Genomic DNA, 27,775 nt, shown 5'->3' on the forward strand with positions numbered 1-27,775 from the left:
TGCCTTGCGCCCCGCTCGATCAGCAACCGCACAATGTCGCGCGACTCTGCGCACACCGCGTTGATAAAGCACAGCGGCGCACTGTTCACGTCGACGCCGCGCCTCAACAGCAGCTCCAGCATGCGCAAGTTCCCATTCCGGATCGCCATATTGATCGGCTGAAAGTCGGAGCTGAGCGCACCGCCGATCGAAGCCTCCTGCCGGAACAAACACCGCACCAGCCGCCCGTTGTTCGTGTACAGGGCGAACGCGAGCGCATTCAGCCCGTACTCCCCGCAAGCGTCCGTACTGGCGCCGCCCTCCTCGAGCAGTATCCTTGCCGACCGTACGTATCCCTCCTTGCAAGCCACGTGCAGCGGACTGTTCTTCACCAGATTGCAGTTGTTCACGATCTTGCGCAGCCCGGGCAGCGTCAGCAGATAGCGCAGGATGCGACACCGATCGAACCCGGCCGCCACGTGCAGCACGTTGTTGCAGTTCGAGTAGATGCGGCTCGGATCGACCTTACACTCCTCGATCAGGTACCGCAGCATGTCCTCGTTGTCGTACTCGATCGCCCGGTGCAGCAGACACAGTTCGCCCGAGAAAGCGGTCAGCTCGGTGGCAGCATCGATCGTCTGCCGTACAACCGAGCGTGGATTGCCGTACTGGATCAACCAGTAGACCGGCAGCTTCTCGTCCTCACTCATCACGTTCAGACTGACCTTTGCACCGACCAGCACCCGCACGATGTCGAGCAGATTCAAACGGGCCGCCAGATTCAGTGCGCTGTACTTCATGTTGCACAGAGCGTTCAGTTGCTTCCGGGACATCTTTCCGATGAGATGCTCAACCGCCGCGAGGTTGCCTGCGTTCACCAGCTTGTGCAGAATGGTCATCCCGTTCCCATCGGCACGACTCCAATCGTAGTCGTGCATTCCGTTCAGCAGCTCCCTTACGAACCGATGATCCTCGGAGTTCACAAACAGATGCAGCTCGTCGGACGCGTTAAAACGTTTCAGATGCTTCCGGAACAGCGCCACATCCCCGTGGAACAGACAGAGATACAGCACCAGCATGCGATGATCCGACTCTTTCATCTCCTCCAAACGCTCGTCTAAAAAGTGAGACTTTGCAGTGCGCCGAAGAAGATACTGCAGGAGCTGGGTTCGTTCGCTGTTTTGGGGAACTCCCGTCAGCAGGTCGATCATGGCACGGAAGTCACCCGCAATGGCTGCATCGATCAGCCCGTACCGGCACGATTCGTTGGGCATCAGTGCGCCCAGCAGTTGACCATCGATCGCCACTCCTTTCTGGACCTGTTGGCGCAAGGCGCTTACGCTAATGCTGCCCGATCGGACCGCTTCGAACAGGGCTTGCTGTTGCTCGATCCACTGCAACCGTGAGGCGTACTTTTGCGCCCAACAGGACACCGACTTGCAGCTACCAGCGTGCGGTTCACCGCTGTACAGCTGAAACGCGCGCTGCTTGAACGCGAGCACGTTCAGGAAGATCGTGGCGGAAGACTTGCGCGTAACTGCCTCGAGCACGAGCGATTCATGGCCTCCCGCAAGGAAACCCTTCAGCCGGCAGCCACTCAACACGGTCGACTGGAAGTTCCAGTGCATTGGCTCGATTCTCCCGACCGTGGTGAGAATTTCGAGCAGTTCGACCAGCCCGTACTCGAGCGCGAACTGCACCGCCGGCGGCAGTTCCTCGATCGCTTCCGAAACCGTCTCAACATCGGTACAGTCAAACTTTTCCAACATTTCCACCACCTCATTGACGCGCGAGTCGAATAGTTCCTGCAGCAGCTCCTCGTCCTGTTTTCGATGCGCCTGCAGCTGCCCGGCCTCCAGTGGCATTCCTTTCGTGCGGAAGAACTCCTCCACCGTTTTGTAGCGCTGCTGGAGCAGGAAGATGTTGCCGTAGCTCGTGCGACTCAACCGCTCGTGCAGCTGCTCGAACTCTTCGTCGCTGAGCGGTGGTGCGCTGAGGTCTTGTAGCATCTTGCGGGTAAACTTGCCGTACCGAGCGGCCGGATCGTGCGCCGAAGCACACTCCCGGCGCCCCAAATTGATGCCAAACAGTCGATCGGGATCCATCAGACGCTGCAGCTCCTCGAGATGGCGCACCACCTGCAGCGACTCCTCGTTCTCGCTCAAGCTGCTGTACGGTCGGAGCAGCTCCTTCAGCGCCAGGTTCGCGTCCGAGATGGAGATCGAGCGGGAGATGTCGTACTTCTGGTAGGACTGGCGCAGATACGAGTGCACCAGCCGGCGCACACAACCATAGTCCCCGTTCGCTTTCAGCGCCCGGTACACGGTCGCAAAGTTCGCGAGCGTGACGCGCAGCCGCGTCTGGTGGTACTGCATGTGGTAGAACCGGAAGTGGATGTTCTTCTCGATGAACGACAGCAGCTTCAGCTCGTTCGCCATGCCGAGGTACATCTTCTTCAGCTCCTGCACGATGCGCCCCGTTTCCCGCTCGTCGTAAAACACGTGCTCGAACTTGATGTGGCTCAGGGTGTGCAGATTGTACTCGCCGATGTAGCGGGCGTACGAGCGCAGCTGCGCCACGTTGCGCAACCGGTAAGCCGTCCCGAGGAACGTTTTGTACGCCTCGATCAGCTGGATGTGGATGGCGTACAGGCAGAACCGGTAGACGGGCTTCAGCCGGTCCTGGATCGTGCGGACCTGCTCCAGCGTGAGCGCTTTGCTGAGGAAATACTTCCCCACGGTACAGTGCGGCGTGAAGTTGTCGCGCAGATCGACCTGCTGCGGTGTGGTGCCGATGTTGGCCAGCGGGGAAAGCACATGGTCGAGCAGATTGGTCAGCATGCGGGCGAAGGTCGCTCGCCGCAGGTTCGTCGCTTCCTCCCCAACCTGCCCAATGTACTGCAGGACGCGCTGGATCGCCGTCGAGCAGAGCGACGCGTTCGCCTGATCGTCCAGATCGAGCACGAGCGCATTCTCCACGTAGTACGCAATCTGTTTGACCGTGTGCATCTGCCGGACCTGCTCGTACGTGCGCCGCAGCTGCCCGAACACGGCCCGATTGCGGCGCCGCACCGTCCTGCACGCGACCGATCCCTTCAGCTCCCGGGCGGCGGCCTCGCGCTCGAGCAGCTTCACCTTGCCGCGGCTCAGCTCGGCCAGCTGGCGGGCGGCCCGAACCTTCGCGAGCAGTTCGCGCCTGCTCGCCACGTACGCCACCTGTCGCTTCGGGAGGCGGAGCTTCGGATGGGTCCGGTGCCAAAGCTGCCCGACCGTGAGCGCGCTCGTCCGCTGGTCGGCCCGCAGATAGGCGACGTAGTCCGCGACGCCCCATTTGCTGTCCTGCAGGGTGGTGAGCTCCCGGCGTCCCAGCTCGCGCTGCACCAGCGCTTCGTCGGCGGGCGTGAGCGGCCCGTTGGACGTGGCGATACGGTGGAGCGCCTCGCAAGCGCGCTGTCTTCGTGCGACGTACTGTGACAGCTTCTGGTCGCGGATGCACGCGATGAGATCGAGCAGCAGCTGCGGCGTCCACTGGAACGATCGAACGGTAGGTTGATGGTGGTCGCTGGAGGGGCGCACCAGCGCCTCCAGCTCCTGCGCCACTGCGCGCAAAAACCGCACCATCATGTGCTTGTTCAGCACGAGCTTGTACATCTCGAAGCCGGCGCTCTTCTCCAGTATCGCGAGCAGCACACCGCACAGGTAGCTCAGCTCGCCGACCGGCACCAGCTTCAGCTGTGGCCAACGCTCCACCCCGTCCAGATAGTGCAAACACTCGCAGAGCGCCCGCAGCCGCACCACGAACCCATCGTCCAGATCGTTCAGGTTGTCCGGGTCGTACCGTTCGCTCAAGTATTTGGTATAGCTTAGCACTAACTCTACACGCCTATCAGCCTCTGTTTTGTTCGCTCCGGCGGCCGCTTTGCCCTTCACTGCCGCCCGCTTCGATCCAGCAGCACCGGGACGACCTTCGTAGCTGTGCGCGATCAGCTCGTACTCCAGAAACACGCTCATCGACCGCTCGATCGGGACGCCCTTCACGCTCAGCTCGTCCAGTATGGAGGCGAACAGTTTCATCTTGGTGTGTATGTCGAACGCACGCTTCTCCAGAAATATCCGCAGCAGCTCCACCGACCCGCGGCGGATCAGCCGCCGCAGCCCCTCCTCATCCGGCACGCCGTCCAGCTCGCGGGACAGTGCAAACTCCGCCACATACTGGGACCCGTTCGCCAGGGCCAACTCCACCGGCGTTAGGTCGTCATGGTTGCGCAGATCGCAATCGGCGCCCGCCTCGATCAGCAGCTCGATCAGGCGCGTTTTGTTGTGCTTCGCGAGAACGGCCAGATGCAGCGCGCTGTTGCCATCGCAGGCCGCATCCTGGTAGTCCAGATCGGGGCTGGACCGTTCGAGCGCCGCCCGTACCGTCTCGTACTGGCCAAGCGCAATCGCTACCAGCAGGCTCTTCTCCATGGCTGACTGAGAGTGGGACTCGTTCGCTTTAAAAAACGGGGGGGAGGTATCCGGGCTCAAGTCATTCCCGACGGTCGCTGGGCGCTTCGGTTGACGCACTGCAGGAGAGAAAAGCCGGAAGAAAACAAAAGGAAACGTGTTTTAAATGCGGACGAAAAACGTGCTTAATTGTGTACGGTGTAAAACAAGAGACAGATCCTTTTCGTTGTTCTTTTTCAGTCGCATTTCCACGCAATAATTCACTGCGAGGAGGCAATGAATGCAATTGTAGCCCCAGCCCGATGTTTTAGCTATTTTTACCAATGTCAACGAACTGCAGCCTCCAGCGTTTCGTGCGTACCAGGGCGAAAGAGCGAGTTTCATTCAAGCCGCAGTCGCATTCGCATTCATTCACATTCGTCCTGCACCGTTGCAACCGCCCTGTGAGAGGGTGAGCCGGGTAGGATTGCACCATTAAGCAGCAAAAATTAATTTTACTCGTACACGCACAAACGCACAACAAACCCGAACGGTAAAGCCCTTGACAGGTCCTTCTCTCTCCCTCTATTCGCATGTATCATAAGAAGCATGACATGCGGAAACTTTACGCCCCGAAACCTTTACGCCAAATCGGGAGACGGTTTGAACCAGCGCAGCGGGGGACGGGGCCTGGAAAATCAACGCACTTCATCATCGTTTTCCACGCGTTTCGCGTACGCATTTGCGCGCACCACGCGGACCAAACCGCACACCAAATTCACTGTATCGTTTCGTGCTGCTGCTGCTGCTGCTGCTGCTGCAAAAAAGGGAAGGTTACACCAGACCACGCCAGACCACGCGGGTGTACGCGAGGTGTTGTGTGCACACTCTCGGCATTTGCTTCTCGGGTTCCCAATCGACGTCTTTTGCGGGACGGATGACGGATGAGGGATGCGGGACGGTGGAAAGACACGGCACGGCAGCATAACTGTACCGGTTGTAAATATAGCCTTCCACGCCTGTTCCAAGGTGTGTGTGTGCCTGTGTTGAAGTGAGTAGGAAGCCAGCGAACGAGCACACGGTGACTGAACCATATCAATGAATGGAGCAGCAGCAGCAGCAGCAGAAGTGGAGTTGAATGAATTTCTCCGCTCTATCTTGTTCGGCGAGGCACACGAAAGGAGGCACGCCCAAACGAACGATGGGTTGCAACAACTCCCCTTTTTTGCTGATATAATTGACCCCCGTCCACTGGCACTTTGGGTTAGGGAATGGCCAACGGGAGCATTTCAAAAAGGGATCCGATCCAAAGATATTTGGATATTGCAGCACATCTTCTCATTAACTTTATTATTTTTGGGTGAATAGTTATTCTGAAGGCTGGTACGAATCGTCGTTTTCAGGAGTTTAATTTCTTTGATTTCAAGAGCTGAAGGAATGAATTTAATTTATCATTTGGCTGAAAACCCTTGTAAAAAAGTCTGTATCATTAGACTACACGTTCAACAAATGCTTCGCATTTACGTCCTGAGTTGGCCCTAATTGAGAATCTTTGTTGAATGATCTATTGAAGCCTGCAAATTGTCTAGATTTTGATTGTCTTTAGGACCAGAAAGATATTTAAAATTTTGGAAATCAACTATGGATTGTCCGATCATGAACAAAATAACTAAAATCATGTAGTGTTATTTCGATGTATTGACCATAGTTACGGATTTATAACAAATATAGACCATTAAGAGATGTATTTTCTGTATAACTAACAAAAAGAAGATATCAAGATCATCAAAGGCGGATTAACACGGGTTGGAGGCTCTTAACGGTGGCAGAACTGTAGCCATTCTGAAGTGTCGAGCAAGAAGTTGTATGAGGGATTCTAAACTAAAGAAGAATTGAGAAGCAAATTTACTTGTGAGAGGGGCCTTGAGACCTCGGGACCCCAAGCGGCCGCATAGTTTGCGTAATGCTTAACCCGCCCCTGAAGATCATGCAGCTTAACAATGTATTGTCAGTCTCTTGTCAGGGTCAATGAAAACAGAGATGAATTGCGGAGATAAAACTCTAATCATAACAATTCAAAATTACAAACACACATAAAAAATTCTGATTCTGATTCTTCGAAGACAACATTCCCAATGATGAATGAAATAGCTCAAAATGATGTTACCAATTTTTGAATTGTCAATAACATCATTAAATCAATGTCATTAAAATATACAATAAACAATCAGACCTAAAGGGGTGAAATTTCTTAGCAAGATCCTTCTATGCGCAATAGCATAGATGCTAGATATTGTTTTTGAACCTTTCCTACAGTTTCTGTTTTGATATTTAAACTATGTTTATATCTGTTGTTAACAATGTTTTAATCTTTTGTCTTTAAATTCATACAATTGGCGGAAGAATGCAAAGGAATAGCAAACAATCTTTACCGAACAATTTTGGAAAAATATATAACAACAAGCAGACAAAAGACAAACAATGCTAGCAGTTATAGCTCAAGAAGTTACTTGAACCACCTTCTGCTCCAGCTAATTTGAGTTCGTTTTTAACATTTATATATGATATTATTTAAAATTAAGCAATTAAGAACAACGATGAGAGTAATTCGTTCATGTACTTCATTCAATAAGCAATTCAATTTTGCTACTTTCGAACACCATCCCACTGTGCCCTCGGCAATGGTGAGTGAAATGCGCAACTGAACATCGCGATCGCCCGGCCAAAACTAACTTCCAGCATATATCCATTAGTTCTCGCTCCCGGGCCTGTCACCTGTCAACTCGAAAGGTAAACTAAACAACGGCAACCCGACAAACGCACCAGACAACTGAGAGTGCCAACGGCCATCGAAACAAAGGCCTAGAACTGCCACCGAACCAAACGTGCGCCAAACCGAGTCGCTGTGCTCCGTGTCTAATGCTCACTTTGTGCCGTGAAGTACATCTTCGGTTCGGTCTGCTTAATGTTCGGTCGTCTTGCATGTATCGCCGCGGCGTCGTCTTTGCCGCTACACACACAGAAAAAAAAACACGGTTACCAAATCTTCGCACGCGGAGTTCGCATGGAGCAAACGGCACGGCAGACTCACACACAAAGCAGGCAGATCAGAAAACATCTGTTTTATTTAAACTCATTTAGTTCAGAAAATATTTCCGGTTAGAGCACGGCTGCACGACGTTCACTGCACGCTTTGTCTTTCGCACAAAACACGATGTGATGCGAGTCAGCTTCTCGAGCCGATGTTCAACACGGTGTGGTGGCCTTTTGTTGTCTTACCCGCTACCACGAGAGAAATGCAAACAACGGTGGCAGCGGCGGCACAGTTCTCGGTCGCCTTCGGGAGGACAGTTACACTCGTTTACATGTTCATAATCACCCTTCACGAAAGATCGTTGCTGCTTTTGCCACCTCCGCACTTGAGGACAAACATACGACCCAGTGGCCCCAGCCCCAGCCATTGTGTGTGGTCGGTTGGGGGGGACGGGAGGCGCACACTCCAACCCGAAAACAATAGCGGCCAGTGTGTGTGTGAGGAGCGTGTGTTGTGAAGACAATCATCGCGACATGATGACGGCGGCGGATGTGATCTTCCTTTCGTGTTGTGCACGGGGGTGTGGGATCCCCGGGAGGATGTTGGAATTGGTAACACTTTCCTGCCACGCTACCACTTACATCACATTTCACAAACGACCCAGTGGCGGGTCTGTCTTTCGTTTCGTCCGCCCCAGTAGAAGCAAAACGAGGACCATCGCCATGAAAGACGGGGCCAGAATTGTTTTGGAAAGTGTATTAAGAAACAAAAAAAACAGCTCTGTCGTACGAGCTTGCTTCTTCGCTCTATCTCAAGAATTGATGACCGCGCTGGGGACGTTAAGAACGAAGAAAACAAGAGCATCGCACATGCGTCGCCCGGATGCGTTTGCACAACAGCAACAGCAGCAACAGCGGCAGCAACTGTGAATGAGTGCCGCTGAGCCAGGAGAATAATAATAATCAACACATTGTTTAAAGCCGCGGGACACGTTGATGGGTCCCCGGGACCGGACCCGCCACGTTTGATCTTATCCCCCCCCCCCCCCCCCTACAACGAAGACGCGAAAGTACGAGCCCCGCCTCGCCATTCTTCTTCCACTCCACGGTACGATGATTGTGTGTGCTGAAAAATGATGTTTTTCGATCGCAACCGAAGAAGGGTGAGCGGGCGCGCGATCGCGCGTTTCACCCTCAAAGGGGTAGTTTGCTAGCGAAAGAGAATAAGATGTTTATCTAGCCGCCGATGGCCATCCACACGCTGTATTCAAAACAATGGTTCGTGTTTGTGTTCGCGCATTTGTTTTGTGTGTTAGGCGCGCTGGCTCGCAAGGAGGAGTGGAGACGGACGGAGAGCGATGATGTTCGGACATTTGTTTTTTGTTTTTGTTTTTTTTTTTTTTGCACGCGCTTGCCCGAAGCGCTGCAGAAGATGCTTTTGATCGTGCACGATGTCGGCAGTTTTTTTTTGTTTTTTGCTCCAAGAGCTAACGAATAATAATGGCAAACATGTTTCGCTGGCGGAATGTTTTCGAGTTTCTGGTCAAAGCGCAACATGTTTTCAGGGACAAGATCAAACAAGAATTCTAATTATTTCCCACACAAGAAGCATGTGCAACACTTTTGGGGACATAACACCATTCCAATACTATTCTGTTTGATGTTGGAAAGCAACAGCAAACAAAAAGAAGCTCAAATCTTGTAAGCAATCACTCAACCTCCTCTCGCCAGCATAAACATAAACAAACACCCTCCCGACCTATGCGGAACATGATACTCACAAGCGCCTCATAACAAGCATATGACACTTCCGCTTCACATTTACATCTAATTGGTATTTTCGTCAGTGTCTTCCTCGATGCTGCTTCGATGGCACACCAGCCGACGGCACTTGGTCAGCAGTGTATTAATTTCCGTTCGATGTTACCGCTGCACAGTCACTGCACTGCACTTGAACAGGCAGACACCTTCTCAATCGAATCACTCAATCCCAAATTTATTGCCCCATTTTCACAGGCACAGAATCAACACAGGGCAATGGACACGAATCCAAGGCATGCCGAGAGGCAATCAGGCCAGCGTTACTTGGCAATCCGCAGCCTAAAATCCTAACGGCCCAAAACCCAATCGGACGGTTCACTTGCAGGATGTATCACACACACACATATAAACATACACGATTCAATTTGGGAGGGAAGAGCCACTTTTCCGGAAGAGTTATCCTTAATGGGACGATTTAGGACACACCACAGCCCACTCAATCACAAGCCACAAATCGCTCTGCCGGTCACACTCTCTTGCCTACTAGGACCCCCCCTTTCAGCACCTTCCCAGGCACACACAAACACACACAGGGCACAGGAAATCGATTCACTCGGTTTATTGCAACAAATTGCCGGAGCGAAGAGGGAGTAGGATGATGATGGCGCTAATGCTCCACCGCCGTCTTCTTCGTCGATGCAACCCGCTCGCACCCAGTTATCGATGGTCAATTGCTTTTCGATTATACAGCTACACACCCCAGGCAGGGCTGAGGAACCGGAAAGTGAAGATTGCACTGCACTATTTCTTCCCCCCTCTTTCCCCCTTCTGCCTTTCCCTGAGGCCCCTGGAGGGAAGCAAATCAAATGAAGCCACTGCGGATGCACTTTCAACGGTGCAAGACTTGTGGCGCACATACACACACACACACGCACACACACACACACACACACACACACACACACACACCACACACACACACACACAATTGGCACAATTTATGAATATTCCACGAATTACGAGACGCTATTAGCAATCGGCGATCGTGTGACGACAATGATCACTGACCCAGCTGAGGATGATTCACGCTGTAAATTTTGATGCGCCATCCAAAGGTGTGTGCGCGCGGGTGTAGGCACTTGGCAGTCTTTCTTCGGCCACACGGAAACTCTCTTGTGGAACAAGCGGGGATTTTGCAGCCGGTTTGCAGCAAGACGGCGCTTCGAGCTCGACCGTCGGCGCTTTGGGTATGTGTGTGCGCGCGCACGCACTCTCGCGATCGTACTGAATGCGCTCGAGCAGAATGCATCGCAGCATCCACGGGATGGAGAAGCCGATCGCGAGATGAGCGCAAGAGAGCGTGAGAGTCTTCCCCCCCTCCAGCGAAAGAGACAGCTAGCGTTTGCGTGATTGGTGATTCGCAGTGAGAATGGAGAGGATCCCACAGAAGCGAGAGAGAGAGAGAGTCCAACGGCCGCAAAAACCAGATCCATGCGTTTCCGTGGCACAAAAACCTGTTCCGAAAGCTCCCTCAAACGTCCCTTTTTGTTGGCAAAGGGAGCACACGCGAGCCAGGCCAAAACAACAGCAATGCAGCAGCACCTGTAGCATCGTCACTGCGACAGCAAAACCCGCGGAGGCACTTCGGGGTCCGGGTGGATCGGAGCTAGCACCCAAGGGAACCTGCCCCCGTGCGGGGGAAGGCTGTCTTAGATGCATCTCCGACTGCTTGTAGATGCTTGCATTTTATCGTACCGTTGCGCTCATTCCATTCTCCATGCCTGGACCATGTCGCTCTCACACACGCACTTGGGAGCCACTTGTTGTTTTTGTCCCCCTTCACCTGTCCCCCCTTTGCGCTTTCCTTTGCTTGCCGTGCCGCGGCAACGCTTCGGCAGGCTCTTTGTGTGTTGCTCCGCGTTGCTCCCGGATAATCCGATAAATTGCAATTCAAATGGGTCGCTGGACCCGGTGCAACAGGGCCAGTGCGACCGAGCGGAGTCCAAAACAAAAGGTAAATTAATTTACGCTATAAGCAACGGAGGTCGCTATGTATCCTGTTCCTGTGTGTGCTGCAAGCAAGAGTGCTTAATAATGTTCTTTTGCATTGGGTGGCAGAGTTTATGCAGTTAATGACCCTTCGTTCTGTGAGCAGGAAGAGCCGCCTTCGAGAGGCGCTATGCGGTAAAGGAATGCGTTTTTTTATTGATAACTTTTGTTTTTAAACTACAACTTTGTTTGTTTTACCTGCAAGGCATTTGTGTAATTGCAAAAAACAAGGCAAAGGTTGGTCTTTTGTTGTATTACAATGTTGCAAATCAGTTCTTGCGGCAATAAATTCATAAATCATCATAAAAACTACTACCAGCCGCTAGAGCAACTTCTTCGTGGGGAGTATATAGGAGAGCTGTATTCCAAATTAATCGAAAAGAATTAACGTACGAGCAAGCCAAAAGGATTACATCAGATTAACTATAATTCAAGCTTTATGAACCTGTTTGGTGAAACAATCTTCCACAATTTGAATCTCTTCATAATGCTCGTACATGCATTTTGGGTTCAGAATATCTATTTTCTTGCCTTCCCATGTTACTAAATCATGATTGGGTTCTATAAATATTAACGTTCGGTTAGATCGTGTACTGGGATCTTCTGAGTGTAATTTGTCGCGCACTAATTGGGCCAATACTTCCCAAATGCATTCCAATCACCCTATCGTGGCAGAAATTAGATTGTTGCACAGTGAACCCTCTTTTATTTGACACCTCTCCAATTTGAAAAACCTCTCTTATATGAACATTTTGCACAGTCCCTTGATTTTCAGTACATTTTGTTCCTCTAATTTGGAAAACCTCTGAAATCTGTGTCCCTCTTATTTGTGTATGGTGTTGCCATGGTTATTGAATGATGTATGCTCAAATTGGCAATTGTATGCAAAGTTTCCTATAGCAACAGTTAAGGCTGCATACTAAATGTTCTGTCTCTTTCTTGTTTGTATGGACCTTTAATTCACTTTTAACCTCTCTAATTTGAAAAGCCCTCTTATTCGACAGTCCCATCGCCTCTCAAATAAGAGAGGGTTCACTGTACTACAATTTTTCGCTCAATTCGAATAGCGATTATTTTTGCGAGCAAAATATTATCCAAAAAGAAGATCCGTATTATTATGAAGTACGGATTATTATGAAGTATGAATCATGAAGTATTAGTATAAAGAATGAATACTACCCGTATTATTATGAAGTAATCACGATATAATTCCTGAAGAAACGAAGATCCTGCTGAGAACTTTGGCATTTGGATACAAAAAAGACTCATATTAGATGTCGAATGATATTCACGTTTCTTTACTCAAGGTATGCACATTGATATCATTTCCTCATCATCCAGGATAAGCTAGTTTCAGATCTAGTTCAAAACATCTGTATGTCTACAAGGTTCTTTGTGACACATTGAGTTACTTATGCTTTAATTTCATACATTAAACTTGATCTGTAAGAGAACAGACACGTTCTCTCCAACTATCAAAAGTTTGTCTAGATCAGTGTTATTAAAATTATAATTCTATACAGCGTGTAAGAGTATTTGCTTTTTCGATCGAAGGAATACTCAAATAAGTTCGGAATAAGGCTTTACATCGTCAATATCTTTAGGTCCGATTGAACATAGGAGCACGACAAATAGTATCTGTACAAGAAATTTGATTAAATTTTCAAGCAACTACAATGAGACCCGTACTTACTTATCATTTTTCTTTTCATTTATAGCACTATTTCAAGCATAAAAATGGCAAAACATGAATTATGTTGGTAGCACTGTTTGAGCCTAGCGACGTCTATTTCGACATCTTCCCCGCCCAAACGGTCATTGTAACCATTACTGCCAATTCAAGCCCAATTGAGCGCAGGCTTTCCAACCAACCGGCCCGTTTTGCTCGCCAAACAACAATTCCAGCTCCGCCATGATTGGGATGTTGCGATCAATTATTGCCCTTGTTAAGATGAACATGTCGCTAGGCCCCTCGCCCTTTCCCGTCGCTATCGCCCCGCCAAAAAACGCGCCTCACAGCGTTAGATAACTCGCACCCGATCGGGCGAGATAAACATCTCATTCACACACACACACACACACACACACACACACACACACACACACACACACACACGGAAAGGCCCAAATATGCACAAAGTGCAACAATCGACTGCACAGCAGCGGGGGCTTTCCCCAAGTGTCCCTCTCCCCCGAGGCCCCTCTGGAGCTGGTCATCTGTTTCGCGGTGTCGTGTGGTTGTCGCATTGCATCTATCGCGCTGGAAGGGGTTTATTTTTTTGTAACTGTGCACCGCAGCTGCGTGTTTGCCAAACCAAAACCGGGATTCCTTCCCACTGGTCCCCATCGCATACAGCTCCCCAAACCACCGCACACGGCAGACAGGGAGAGAGAGAGCGGTGTTTGGAGTTTTATACATATTTTGCCGTTGCAAAATCAAGCAAAACCCTATTCATAAAACTGTCTCGGCGCGGTTGCACTCGTTTGCCATTATTTGTGGGTATATGTGTTTGCAGCTGCAGGTGCCACCCCTGTTGCTGTGCAGGTGCACCACACCGTGTGCAAAAACCGGCCTGCCCGACACAAAGACGGTGCACTGTTTTCGGTTTGCGGCCATAGAGAATGCTGCAACAGTTTTGAACAAATTCGCAATGGATAAAGCCCGTACCACCACTCCACCCTTTCCCATTCCTTGTGATTGTAAGATTTGCCTGTTTCATCATGATGCAATTGTTGTTTGCCAAATCCCAAAGCAACCGATCGCTACTGGCTTGTGGCTTCTGTGTCCTGCTTCCATCAGCTCGTGCTCGTCGTGTTCGTCGTGGTGCACAACCATTGCCTATAATAGCTTTATTTTCACCCCTTTCTCCACATCACAAACAATGTCCACTGTTGGAACACCGACGGACCGTCTCCCAGCGATCCGACCACATTTTATGAATGCACATTTTTACAGGTTTCGCCTTGTACGGGGGCCTCGGGGATAGCGAAACTCTCCTTCCCATGTCCAACACGCCGCACACCTATCCGAAGGGAATCCGTTCATCGTGCAGCCTTCGCCTGAACGGGGGCTTTCTCTATGCCGTTTGTCACTCTCTCTCTCTCTCTCCCTCTCTTTTATGGCTTCTCTCTAATGTGTTCGCTGCGAAAAATACAGCGCGGATTGTGTCTCACTACGGACGGAATGTGCATTTTCGCCGTGGCCCCGGTGCCGGTGCGCTTATCCCGGACATGCACACGCACATATTACCCCGCTTAGATCGCACTCCCCCCCCCCCCCCGTTTTATCACCACCCTTCGATGCTTGACAGCAACATCAGCCTCCCCGTTCCTTCCAACGCACCTTCCGCGCTCGATAAGATCTAGATATGTATTATGTTCCCGTTTTGTTTTCGTTTCGCCATCATCGGACCGACCATCGGACCGGCGATATAGAAATGCGTGCCCGCCGCTTCCCCACCTGCCCCTTCCCACCAAGTCTCCAACAAAAACCGGGCACCATTTGCAGTGCGATAAACAACGCAGCCGGACATCATCGCAGCCGCGGCCAAAGCGAAGAAGCGTTTGCGCAAACGGGCCGCAACGCCGCTTCTGATCTGCGCGCGATCTCCCGCGTGTGCTCGGCGTCGTCGTCCCCCTCCCCATGCGCGTACAAGAAACAACGCGCAAACAATCATCATAACGACAGCCTCCCTCCCGCTTGGGTGGTTGATAATAATAATAACAATAATAATAATCCCACCTTGTGCAGGGCCTTTGGACCTTTGGACAGCAAAAATAGACACGAGCAGAGAGGACACACCGTTGCGGTGGGAGAAGAAAATTATGGAAAATCGTTACCAAAGGCATCGGCTGCATTTCACCTCCTCCTCCTCCTCTTCCTCCACCTTCTTGCAAAGAAGAAGGGTTTCTCTTATAACGCAGCATTGGAATCCCAAGGCACCCCACGTTTGGGTGGTTGTGCCGATCGCGGGCGGCTTTTCTACCTTTGCGTGTCCCGAACGGTTGATCGTGCTCCGTTTTTCCTGCTTGCTTTTCAGGTCATCCTATCTATCTCTCTCTCTTTCTCTATCTCTAAGAAGAACCTGTCTCCGTTTGCCAAACCATAACAGGTACGCGAACGGTCCGAATCGGTCCGAAACAGAGCGCGCTCGCCCAAAGTCCGAAAGTCCTCACGAACCGGGACGACAACCTGCCGCAGCGCAAAACTTTCTCTTTCGGTGCGAAATAATTTTCGTTTTGCGTTTAGATAGCCGCCACCACATTCATATGTAATTATGGTGAGGCTTTAATTGAGTCCACGATGCACCCAGCACGATGGTCGGAGGTTCGACGCTCGACGATCACCCGGAGGCGATAGAAACGCGTGCAACCGTTGCGAGTACGCAAACAAATTAAATCCACCAAAGGATACACCCAAGAGGGGCAGGGATTCGGAGTGTTGGAAGGCAATGTATTGATTACGCGACATGGTACAGGGTAGTCCCTCCTTGGCCACGGCATGGCGGAAGCCTAGCCCGCGCTGTGTGCCATTACTCCGGAGGCTGTTTTCCAACAACGCAACCGCCGCTCCGGGCGCTGATCATTTGTCTTGGCAACGCGCAATTGTCGCGTACACGCACGGGCAGAGAGCGGAATAGGCCACTGGTTGATAGGTGATAGATATCGTTTCCGGCTTTGGATCGGCTACGGACACACACACACTGCTCATTATCCTGCCATCGACGCGTATGATGGTGCCACGGGTCGGGATGTGTAACGAGCAAATGATCCGTCAGGCCGTCATCAATATCTTTGCTTTGTCTTTTTACCTTTCTTCGTAGGCGCACAGAGAAAGAAAGATAACGAGGGTCGAGGTTGAAAAAAAAACAACAGGTCCTCTAATAAGTTTTTCTAGCAAGTCTCTAATTATTACAACTAAAATATTGAACAAATGAAAGACTTTTCTAGCTCAACGGTCATTAAAACAATTAATGTTTTATGTAAAGAAAACAACGATCTCCAACTACAAGATGCCCATTTCCATCCAAGGGTTTGCAGCATTGCGAAACCCGCCCCGTCCCAATCACCATCAGAACGATGGACTTCGACGCGCGGCAGGCGAAGAAATGAGCAATCCGCAAAGCGCAAAGCACACACAACAAAACACAACTCCCTCAGTGCCGAGGACGATGGATGCAACAGAAATAAAATACAGCATTCGCATGCGCGCTCAAACACAGAGGCGCAGTGTATGGCCGGCTCTTCCGCGATATGCAAAATACGTTCGCAATGGCTTGATGATGCGCCCGGCCAGCCTCATCAGCGGAGAGGGATGTGTGTGCATCGGTTGCAGTTTGCAACGCAACACAACAAAAGAATTTTATTTTGCTCTGCTGCTCCCTCTCTCTCTAGATCGGCCCCCTGCCACGGCCCATGGATGCTGCGAGGTCCACAAGGAAAGCGTTAAAGCGATACGGTGCCATAAAACAAAAATAAATGATAGCAAGCGACGAACACGGTTTGGTCTCAGATGCGCTCGCTCTCTTTCTATCTCTCTCTCTCTCTTTCTATCTCTCTCTTTCTCTCTCTCTTTCTATCTCTCTCTTTATCTCTTTCTTAGGGCCCTGTTAGAGGTAATTCCACTTCTTTCGCTGCATCTCGTTGCCTGCAATGGTGGGCAATGGAATTGGCGCAAGCTGAAGCACGGTCTACCGTGCCGAGGTGTCTCAAGTGAAATAGAGAGATGAACCTGGACAGTAAATTCAACCGAACGCACACGCTTTGGGGACTCCTATAGTCCGCTTGAAGGTGTGCATGCACACAATGACAGGGAAATAGCTTCAGCACCAGCACCAGCATCAAGCTGTCCGGCACACAGGTCCCATTGCACCGGCGCACACGAAAGCTCCACATCGATCCAGTTTCAGGACAGAAAGAATGTTAGAGAGAGAGAGAGGCAGGGAAGGAAGACTGACCATGCAAAACCCCTGACGAGGTCCAATGTGTGTGCAGGCGCAATGCCCGATTGCAACCGGACAGCCCCGGACGCACCGTTCGAGTCCGTGGAACAGTTTAAGCAAAATTGAGTGCGAAAAGATAAAGCCACACTGCAGGCTGCAGCCCGATCCTAGCCCATCCGCAGGTGACTTGGACACCCGGTTCCCCCTTCTCCCTTGGGCAGAAGGCTCTCGCTCCCTCTCTCCCCCCGAGGGCACAGCCTCGCTGGTGCTGTGGTATGCCTTTGGTGCCTTTTATAAATAGATAATCATTTCGCTGTAAACGGGATTATTTCATGACATGACGATGGATTAGATCCTACTCGATAAAGCATGTTGTTGTTGGCGTGTTGTTGTTCGAGGTCCGGGTTTTGTACCCACCAAACCCGGCCCCATCCTCCCCTTTCCACAATTGCAAGCTGACACTTCTTCACGCAATGCTGCTGGCTGCTGCTGCTATGTTTCACCCATGTATGCAGATCCGACCGCCCTTGTCTGCCATGTCGTTCGGGAGGGCCGCGCGGCACACCATCCGGCAACATTTGCGTTTCATTGCGAGGGCTCTTTGCGGGCACGCTAATGGGGCGGGAAAACGTCCATTCGGTGCCAGGCTTAGCAGCCCCCAGAGCTCGGCTGCCAGGCTTAATGAGAGCGAACATTTGGAAATGTGTGTGCATCGTTACAAAGGCAACTGGAACTGGTTAGGCATCCCCGGCCAATCGCACCGTGCCTTCGTGTGCCGTTATCTTGTTCGATCGTGGTGCAAGCAGAGGAGGGGTAGGGCAACAAGGAGCGAGGATGGGAGCAGAACAGATTTCTTTTCAAAGTCATCGATCACTCAGAATCCTCCCCGGAGCCGGTTGGATTTAGCTGTTACAATGTTTGGGGCAATAATTTTATTCATAATATTATTTTTTTCTGCAACTAAGTGCGGCTAATCCAACGGAAGATGCGGATGAACCTGTTTTTACTCAGCAAATATAAATTTGCGTCGGTTCAAAGCTTTGTCTGGCAGTGAGAAGTAATACTTTCATGCTTGTTATGACCTCAAAAAGCTCCACAAGTCATCTAGAAATATTCAAATCAATTCTTAACTTTCTGCATACCAAGGTTTACATACAATGTAAAAGAATTATTTATGACATTGAGTCTGTTTCCTAAGTGCGTGTAGGATTTTACGCAATACGACAAAGTCATTCCTCTTTCTTGAGCTTTATATAGTGAAGTTAGACATTTCGCGACTTAAATCGGTCAGCTAAAAACATATATTTGAAGTTTATTTTAAGTATATAAATATTATTTTTAATCAGTTTTGCAAATATTCTTCATCAGAATATCGAAAACTCTCATCATATAATTTCAAATGTCAATCCTGAAAAACCCCTAAACAGATATGCTCAAAACAAATCTTAATAATCCCAACCGAGTCTCGATCCATTGCATTGTTCTGCGCAAAGTATACCGCCTACCAACTGCTCTATGAGCCCTAGCTCTACCATCGTACGTTAAATCCCCTATATAAACGGCTAGGAATCTGCTCGATGATTCTTTAATCCTCAAATCAGCTTCTCCAAATGATTCCTTCTCGCCGTAGAAGGCATTTAACGGCAAGAAACACTCAATTGTGCTTAGAGAACCGGTGCGGCCCGCTGCTGTCATTTAAGCTTCCATCCATCCGATCTGGCCACTTCTATCGGATAGATTTACCACCGTTTTCCCGCCACGGCTAGGTAAAACAAAGCGACCGCGCGGCGGATGATCGTGATGTGAAAAATCATTCATCTGTCTTGTGGATTCATCGCATGCCGTCCCGAAAGCCGCGCACCGTCACCACAATCGGGACGCGCAAGTGCCCGACCCATCCCTTCAATGCGCTCCTCCCCACCCACTGACAGCTAACCATAGCCACTGCGCCCTTTTGCGAATTTTCTTTCAACTGTCAACCCGCTTCGCTTGCCGGTCGATCGGGCGGTTAATTTATTTCGCGGAAATAGGAAACGACAATGCATTACTCCCGCCGATTCCTCCCGCTTCTCACTCACTGACGGTTCCCATCATCATCTTATCGGGTTAATAATTGAGCCAAGTCACTGTTGCTGCTGCTGCTGCTGCTGCTCCGGACCATTCCCGGGTTTGGCATCGGATGGATTAACCGCTCATCTACACCCTCGATGGACGGGGCTGGTTACGGGGATTTGCATACAGTTCGCGTCGGGATTGGGAGGGCGGTGGACAAAGATCGCTTCCACGCCAAGAATCCATAATCGCCATCGAACACAAAAGGGGCGGCTCAACTGTCTCCTGGTCCGAAAGGGATCGCTACGATCGCGAGCGTCTTCCCATCGTTCTACCCAGGCGGCATCGTGTCTTTGAAGTTGATTTTCCGCCCGGCTGACAATTCCTTCGCTTCCCTTTGCAGGCTGACACACACACGGGAGCTGCTTGGGAAGATTTTTCCCAACCCCCCAACCCTGCCACTCGCTTTGTTTCCACACATTAGTCCACAGCGCGTCGGCAGGGAGAAGGGAGAACCTGCCCCAAGGGAAAACGGTGGCGGTGGTGGCGCGCTCGATCATGAAATCCCTTTTACGCCAGGGACTGCGAGCCGAGCCGACCCTAAACCCACCCAACCGGCCAGGCGGTGTGGTGGCCAGTTTGCAAACTACTTCAATTAAATTCAATTCAATTATTGAATGATGAATGCAACGTATTGTGTGTTTTTATTATAATTTACCTTTATTTTTTCCCGCCTCACATACGCGTTCTATGGGTGTGTTTGTGTACGTTTTGCCTGTGTGTGTGTGCATAATTGGAAACATGATGTATCAATGTTTTACGGCCATACATATGTCCATTAGGGCGGTCTCCGGGTCGGCGATTTCGCCTGCTCGCAAGGCGGCACAGACTTTGCCGCGCGGGCCCCTTTGGGCCTTTTTCCCGCCCCAAAGCAAAAGGGCCCAAGGGGAGGTGTAGGTGTAAGGACAGGCAAAGCAGGCAAAGCATTCCGTCTTCGTCGGCGATGTGTGTGTGTGAGTGTGAGCGACACAAACAAGCTGCGGGTTCGTTGTTTTGCGCAAAACGCTTAAATTATTGTTATCATTTGTTGTCCTGTTGCGTCCCTTTCTCCCCTGTCCCTGTTGCAAACAGTGCAACGATGTACTTCATCACACCTCCCTCGCACACACACGCACAGAAATCACGAAATCTGTCCGCGCCAGGTCGAAACAATCGAAAAGCCCCGCTTGCCAACCCGCCCGCTCGTTACGACACTGGCAATGGCGGCATTTTTTCCTCTGATTTTCTCCCTCCCTGTGTGTCCGCGCGCTATTTATGTTGTAAAGGTACAATGTGACGTCACGCGGCAACCGACCAATCGCGGTGTCCTGCACCCTCCCTCTTTTGTCTTCCAACCGAGCGGGATCATGCGAGCGGCGTTGAACGATTTAGGAGACGTCCCCGGAGCGAAAGACATTGTTTATTGTGTACTTTTGCGAAGCTTTTCCATCTCTCCCCATCGAACCACTGCCCTGCTGCAACGCCTCACCCCTACGTGGCTCGTGTTCTCACGAGTGCGCACCGTTTCGATCGCGCAAAACCAAAGCGGCAATTGACAATCGGCGGATAAGGTCCGTTTCGGGCCGGGCCCAAAGGGGTTTTCGCCGCCGCCCGATGCTTGCCAGCGGCGGCATCGCCCTTTGTGGTTGCTCTCGTTTAGCAGGTCCGCTGTGGCTTTTCATTGCCTCCCACTCCCCCTCCCGCCCGAGAGTGATCAGAAGGCCCCGGCCCTGCCTGTCCTGCTGCCGCCCTCCTGAGCGGCATATAGAATTGATGGCACCATACAAATGGTGACATTCGACGGAAGAATGGAATTGATAGGATTAATTTTTAAACACTTATAATTGCACACCGCCTTCACGTTTATCAATTGAATGGTGGGGCCAGTGGAGGGCCTCTCTCTCTCCCGCTCTTTTTTGCATACTACGATTGATGTGCACGGTGCGCAAGAGTTATGTTTCGAGGTGGCGGCCCGCAACCACATGCTGTGTGCTGCACCTTGGAAAAAAGGTAAATCCGACCAATCCGACGGAGGACAAATCGAGCAACAAAAAAAAAAAAGAGAGCACTTACAGGGAAACCAATCGGTACGGTTCCATTGCAAACGAGCAACACATTCATTTAGGATTGGTTAGGCGAAGCGTTAAGCTGATGAGCGTTGCAAATGGGAGAAAATAAATGAACATTGTTTCTGGCGCAAGAATCGTGTGCCATTTACGCAGCAATGCACTCGATAGAAGTGAATTTCAAATGAAAAAAAAAAATGGTTCAAATGGTCCCACTGCTGTCACCCACTGACGGAGGCAGGCTAATGTTAGTTTGCCATTTATCCCCTGGTATGCAAAAAAAAACACACACACACACAAACGGCAACCCAACACATCACCGCCGGGGGTAAGGTAACTGACAAGCGCAATCATTCACTCACAATTCCATTTGCAGAGCGAGAAAAGATCAATCTAAGTCATCTAACATCCATCTCGATGGGACTCGTTGCACCTCTCATTTCCCTGCTTCCCTGCAGACCCCATACACACCACGCCAAAAGAACTTACCGATATTATATGCTGTCCCGGCGATGCCACCACGTTCACTGCCGCTCCCTCACTACTTTAGTCGCTCGATTGGGCTGCTGAGGCTGCTGTGGCTGCTGTGAATGATAGACGTAGAAAAATGGACACGCTTTAGACGAGGGATCCATCTTCACCTTCAGGCGGGCAAATACAAAAAAAAACGCACCAACGGAACGGAAATGATTAAGATAATTCTTAAAACAAACAGGCATCGTTTCGTTTGTTGCGCGCTTTCGCCTTGCGCTGCAGCGAGCCCGAACCTTCCTCAACACCCGAAGAACAACAGCAACAGCAACAATTATGAGGTCATAAAAGATTACCAACCAGTCAGGGCAACCGGGCTGGCTCATTAATCAAAGTGCCTGGCCGGCGGGAGGACGGGGTGGAATATGGCGAGGTCGATGTTTCCCGAGCGAGCAGGAGAAATACATTACAATTTAAATGCATATTATAACGACTCTAGCTGTAGAAGCAAGGGGAGGACTAAAGGGTGCAGGTGGTCGCAAATGAAAATAGCTCGCACCACATTAAAACAAAACGGCAAAGGATGCAACCTAGCTGCATCACAACGGTGCCAAGGTGCGCTGACTGGACTGGACGCGATGCAGCAGGCCCCTTGTTTTTTGCAATAATAATACCCATAGACCAGTAACATAGACGTAGAAGCACTCCTGCGGGTGCCAGTGCAAGCCAGTGCAAATCCCAAACCGCGACGGACATGCAGTGGGCACGCATTCTGTGGGGGTTTCGCTTTTTTTGTGTCGTGTTTTCGTGTTTGCACCATTCACATCAAACCCTGTAGTGGAGTACGATTGTACACGGGGCGCAAGTTCGTGCAATTCTTGTCTCTGAGGCTTCATGCCGCGGTGCCGATGCGATGATGTTGTAAGCGAAAGATGAGCCCTCGGGACCGATGGGAGGGGCAGAGGGAGCGTTTGTGCCCTGGTGCTGGTGAAAGTACGCTCACCAGCAAGCCGTGTGTGTGTACCGATCGAACGAGCCGCAACGGTGTATATAAACACTCACAAAATAAACGACTTTTCGATGCACTTTTTCCAGCGTTTATCGCTTTCATGTTTTGCATCGTTTGCACGCTATGAGGTGAACTGGGAAGGTAGTTGGTAGGTGAGGGAGTTTTTTTTTTGGTTCATGCATTCCCCCGAGGCTCTAATGCTGCTGCACGTGATAGCCGATGGAGATGATATGGAAAAAAATGCTTCGAGACGAAAAAAAACCCTGGGCCCGGAAGTAAAGAGAGTACACGGAAAAGCTAATAACAAGTGGAGCACAAATTGAGTACTTGTATGTATTAATAGTTTACGCAAATGATGTTAGCTAGACAACTTCAATAGATCAATGGCAGGGCAAATTCTTGGCCATATGTGAACTTCCAACGAAATTTTAATGTTGAAATAGAATAAAACGCCTGAAGCTATGCAAGTTTACGATTTGTATCCTCAAAGGTCAAAGGTTAATACGGAAAGAGAACAGATAGGTGACAGTGACATTTTAAATTCAAGTTATTTTTCCACCGTTTATTGATGCAAAAATGGCTAAAAAAACTTGCACAACACATTTATCTATCAATTACAAAGCTTTTCCAGTCCAGTTTATGTAAAAAAACATGGACAAATTGCATATTTTCTGAAGTAGCTCTAAATTGTTTGGCACAATGCTTCGAATGCGCTGTTGAAAATCAAAATTACACTAGGAGTACGGACAATATACCCCAGCCTTTACAACTTTCTACCAAATAATGTCTAATAATTCTCATAAAATGTTCTCTCTTTCTCTCTCTCTCTCTCTCTCTCTCTCTCTCTCACACACACACACACTCTCTCTCTCTCTCTCTCTCTCTCTCTCTCTCTCCTTCTCTCTCTCTCTCTCTCTTAATATATCGATTTATCACAGATGATGAAAACGCAGTCTTCTTCTTCTTCTTTGGCTCAACAACCGATGCCGGTCAAGGCCTGCCAACCCACTTGTGGGGTTGGCTTTCAGTGACTTATTGATTTCCCCCCCCCCCATAGCAGGATAGTCAGTCCTACGTATGGCGGCAAGGTCTATTTGGGGCTTGAACCCATGACGGGCATGTTGTTAAGTCGTACGAGTTGACGACTGTAGCATGAGACCGGCTGAAAAAACGCAGTCTATTAAAAGCTTAAATGGCGATTAACATTACTTCAACATTAAAATTGTATCTATCTACAAGTATTACCTTAATTGACGGATCATTTGATAATGAGCATCAGTATCCAGTTTATCCAGTTTGCACACTTATAGGAGTGTAAGAGCAGTTAAGAGAGCTTAACCAGGCTTCACTACATTTTTTTTACGAATCGTAAGATATAGTTTAATATCTGTTTCCTGATTAACTAAGCTACTTTTCCATATATCGAATATGCATTTTTGCCTCTTGTAATTGTACAAACATTGTAATATAGTACAGTCATTATACGATATATGCTATCGTACGGGACCGAGCGCAATAGCGGATTAGCGTATAGCGAATAGCGTATAGCGGATTTCTGTGGAAAAATAGTTTACACTACCAGGGTTGAAAAATATCGCCACAGAGTTTTGCATTAAAGTTTTTTGTTATAAAACAGGTATCTTTTGCACAAATTTATTGCAAAATGCATTAAGAACATTAAGATAATTCATAAATAGCATAACACATTTCAAAGAATTAAAATGTTTGCAAAAACACATGGAGCTGTCAAATTAAGAGGAATCACGTACTGCGAATTCGCGTATATCGAGTATCGCGTACTGCGAATAATTGCTTTATTTATATTTTTGATATCCTTTATTTATCGTTTGGTGGAACAAATCTGCTCCATAGAATGTATTTGGTCTAAAAAAGAGAGTTTCTACATAAACAACTTGGTGTATTGTTGTTCGTGTATTATAGTCATTGTTTAAGCTCTTGCTGCTTCCATTTGTTCGCAACATATACCTTTCTCTAACACAACGCTGATCACCGCATCTCCCCCCCCCCCCCCCCCCTACCTTACCACAGGATTTCCATTGTTGACCATCAACAACAACAACAGACTAACCGTTTGTGGCATTATTGCCGCCACAAAACAACAACAGCCCTTTCTCCCTTTTTCCGGAGGGGATGCATCGGAATTTCCCGCTCTGCTCGGCCAACCACTTCCCTTATCCGGAGAGTGTGTGCGGCCGGTGTGCATGTGCCATATTTCGGTGAGAAAAAGGGAAAACTTTCCATCCACTGGGGTGGTGGGGGTGCGGGAAAAATGCGATCACCGGAATGTTTGTCCGCTGGGGACGGTCGCTGGGGACGCGGTTGAAAAGCAAGAAGAGCAACAACAACAGCAACGAAAAACCACCCATCCGCACATTGTGTCGCACGTAGCCGTCGCGCGCGCAGCAGAAGTGAATGGCCCCCGGTGCAAACTGGTTTTCCCTGCTCGAATGCCGTTTCGCAGCAATTATTCACATACGCCAGTGGGCTGCAAGTGGCTCGGAGTGCAGCGGTGGCAAAGCGGTTCGATTGTTTTCAACCTCGAGAACAACAGCCAACCAACCGGACAACGCTTCCTAGTGGACATTAAAACTATCATCAACCGAGCGTCTGCTAATTTTAACCGGCCAGCAAGGAATGTAATAACGCTTTCAAACTCAATCTTCATTATAATAAGCGTCATTTCGCGTCGCACGGCTGCCGTGTGCGCTTAGTCCGGTAGAAAATAGGTGAGCTGATTAAAACGCATCCTCGGCGCTAATAAAAAGACCCGTTAGGTTCCACCTTGCTCAGTCTGCACTGCACTGCACTCCACGATGCACACTGCACACTTGCCCCGGGAGGTCGCCAGGGCCGGGCGTTATCTATTTCGCTTTCCGCATCAACAACAACAGCAACCAAAACACACACACGCACAGTCCAACCATTCCCATTGCGGTTCCCCACCTCCCCCCCCCCCCCGCCAATCGTTTGTGCGAAACGATAAATTTAATTACTCCGGGTAAGTAAATTTCATTTGCACCGAACCCCGGACGATCCGGGACCGTTCGAACGTTGTTTAATTAAAACTCGAGGTTTTGCGTGGATGCAGTCGCGCGCGTTGTTGCATTTGAAAAATGCTTCTTGCACAGCCACCGTGCCGTGCCCGCCAACCGCACCGAATGCAACCGAACCCGACGACAATAATAATGAAAAACGGCTTCAGCTAAACAAACTCCGAACCCGGGGGCCGCGGGGTTGCAATGGTGGACACAGTGGAAGGGTTTGTGAGGGCCTTTGTAGCGGGATTCCCTCTGCCCGGCGTCTAATTTACGTGTCCTTCCCTCTCGGTAAAACCGCTCTCCCTCATCGCGTAGGATCGCACACGCGGGGGGCTTGAAACGAAAAACAAGTTTTTCATTAATGCCAAAGAGGAGGAGATTGGGGCTGGTTGTTCTGGAAAATGTTCGCATCGCTCGTTTAAATACGCATTATAAAAGCTAAAGCACAGTTCCGGACCGGGGCAGAGGCCGTGTAAGTGCAGTTTCCCCCTTTTCCTTCCACCGTTCCGAGACTTTACAGCCAGTCACGAAATCCGTTTCAAACGCTTCAAAGTCTTGCCCTGCCCGTCGGAAGCGTTGGATTGGAATGGTTTTCCATTTGCTACCTCTCTTTTTTTCTTCTTCTTCTTCACGAGGCACTTTTCCTAATCCTAATACTCAGATTGAATGGTCTCTTAACTGCTACCGCGTACGCCATTATTTTTGCCCCGTTTGGCCGCGAAATAGAGCTCTGCTTTGGCCCCCCCCCCCCCAAAACGCATTAACCACAAACAATTATGCAAAAGTCAAACGATAAAAAATCCTTCATTTTGATACACATAGAACAACCCGTCGCCCCCCGTTGCCCCTTCCCAGTGCAACCTGTCGGGCTGTCAGGCTGTGCCCGCTGCTGGACAGCGAGGGGATGATGCTCCGTACATTTGCTCCGCAGTGCAGTGCGCAGGGATGCTCCACCCTGAAAAATGCGCCGAGTTCAAGTGGAATAATAAAGAAACTAAAATAATTAAAATATTTTTGCCTCTTCTTCTACTCCTTCTCTCCGCAGCTCCCCGAGAGCTCCGAGGAGCCTGATAACTGCAACGTCTAGGTCTAGGGCGAGCAGGTGAACTAGCAGACGACGAACGGGCGGGCGATAGAAAACGCAGCGACCAGGCGAAAGAGAATAGGAAAAATGGCGAAAACGATTGCCCACCAGTAGTGGAGGCGGGGCGGGAAACAAAACCGGGTCTACGCGAGAGCGCCTGTGTGTGTGTGTGTGTGTGTGTGTGTGTGTGTGTGTGTGTGTGTGTGTGTGTGCCTGTGTGTGTGTGTATATATGTGCGTCTCGACATAACATACGTACAATTATAAATGATCGTTGCACTGGAACATCTTTCTTTTCCTCCCCAGTTCATTTACACCTACCACATCCTTCTGGCCCTTTTTTCTTGGTTGTTTGGTTGCACACCAATGGTACCAAACGAAATCCGCGCGCCACACCGTTTCCGTTGCTGAAGTCAAAAAAGGAGATTATCGGCTCACACACGCATCCACACGGAGCGTTTGGGAAGGCGCAATCTGGACGCAACGAGATTTATTTCGCATGAACGATGTTATCTTACAAATGGTACGGTTTATCGGGACTCTATCTTTATTTTGTATGCTGATGCCATGGGTTTTCCTTTCTTTTTTTTACTTCATTTGTTGTTCAAATTCCAATCGTCTAACAACCTGTGAAGCACGGTGAGAGCAGGAATCCTGTACTATGTAGCACGGTAATTAATTTTATGCATTTCTGAGTACTATTTATAATTAATGTTGCCTTTTTGTATCTCTTCTCGTGGTGGGTACAATACTTTCACGTCACAAATGCCGTTTTGACCACCTATGAGACCATCTGTTTCTTAAAGGG

At 49.7% G+C, this 27,775-nt stretch overlaps 1 protein-coding gene across 8 annotated transcripts in view; it reads right to left on the reverse strand.

Annotated features, from left to right (window-relative positions):
• LOC121596353 overlaps positions 1-27,775 on the reverse strand; it is a 53,731-nt gene that overhangs the window by 2,174 nt on the left and 23,782 nt on the right. For 2 of the 8 annotated variants that reach the window (XM_041921213.1, XM_041921215.1), the window contains exons 2-3: positions 21,835-21,926; positions 1-4,543 (exon numbers count right to left, since the gene is read on the reverse strand). The exon at positions 1-4,543 is cut by the window's left edge and continues 2,174 nt beyond it. In XM_041921213.1, coding sequence (XP_041777147.1) covers positions 1-4,445 — 4,445 coding nt within the window. In that variant the 5' untranslated portion in view covers positions 4,446-4,543; positions 21,835-21,926. Of the gene's footprint in view, positions 4,544-7,330; positions 7,705-9,217; positions 10,156-10,265; positions 10,493-21,834; positions 21,930-27,775 lie in introns of those variants that run through there. The other 6 variants (XM_041921212.1, XM_041921214.1, XM_041921217.1 and 3 more) reach the window with 5 other exon arrangements.

This window comes from Anopheles merus, chromosome 3R (genome assembly GCF_017562075.2).
Source record: "Anopheles merus strain MAF chromosome 3R, AmerM5.1, whole genome shotgun sequence".
Lineage (NCBI taxonomy): Eukaryota > Metazoa > Arthropoda > Insecta > Diptera > Culicidae > Anopheles > Anopheles merus.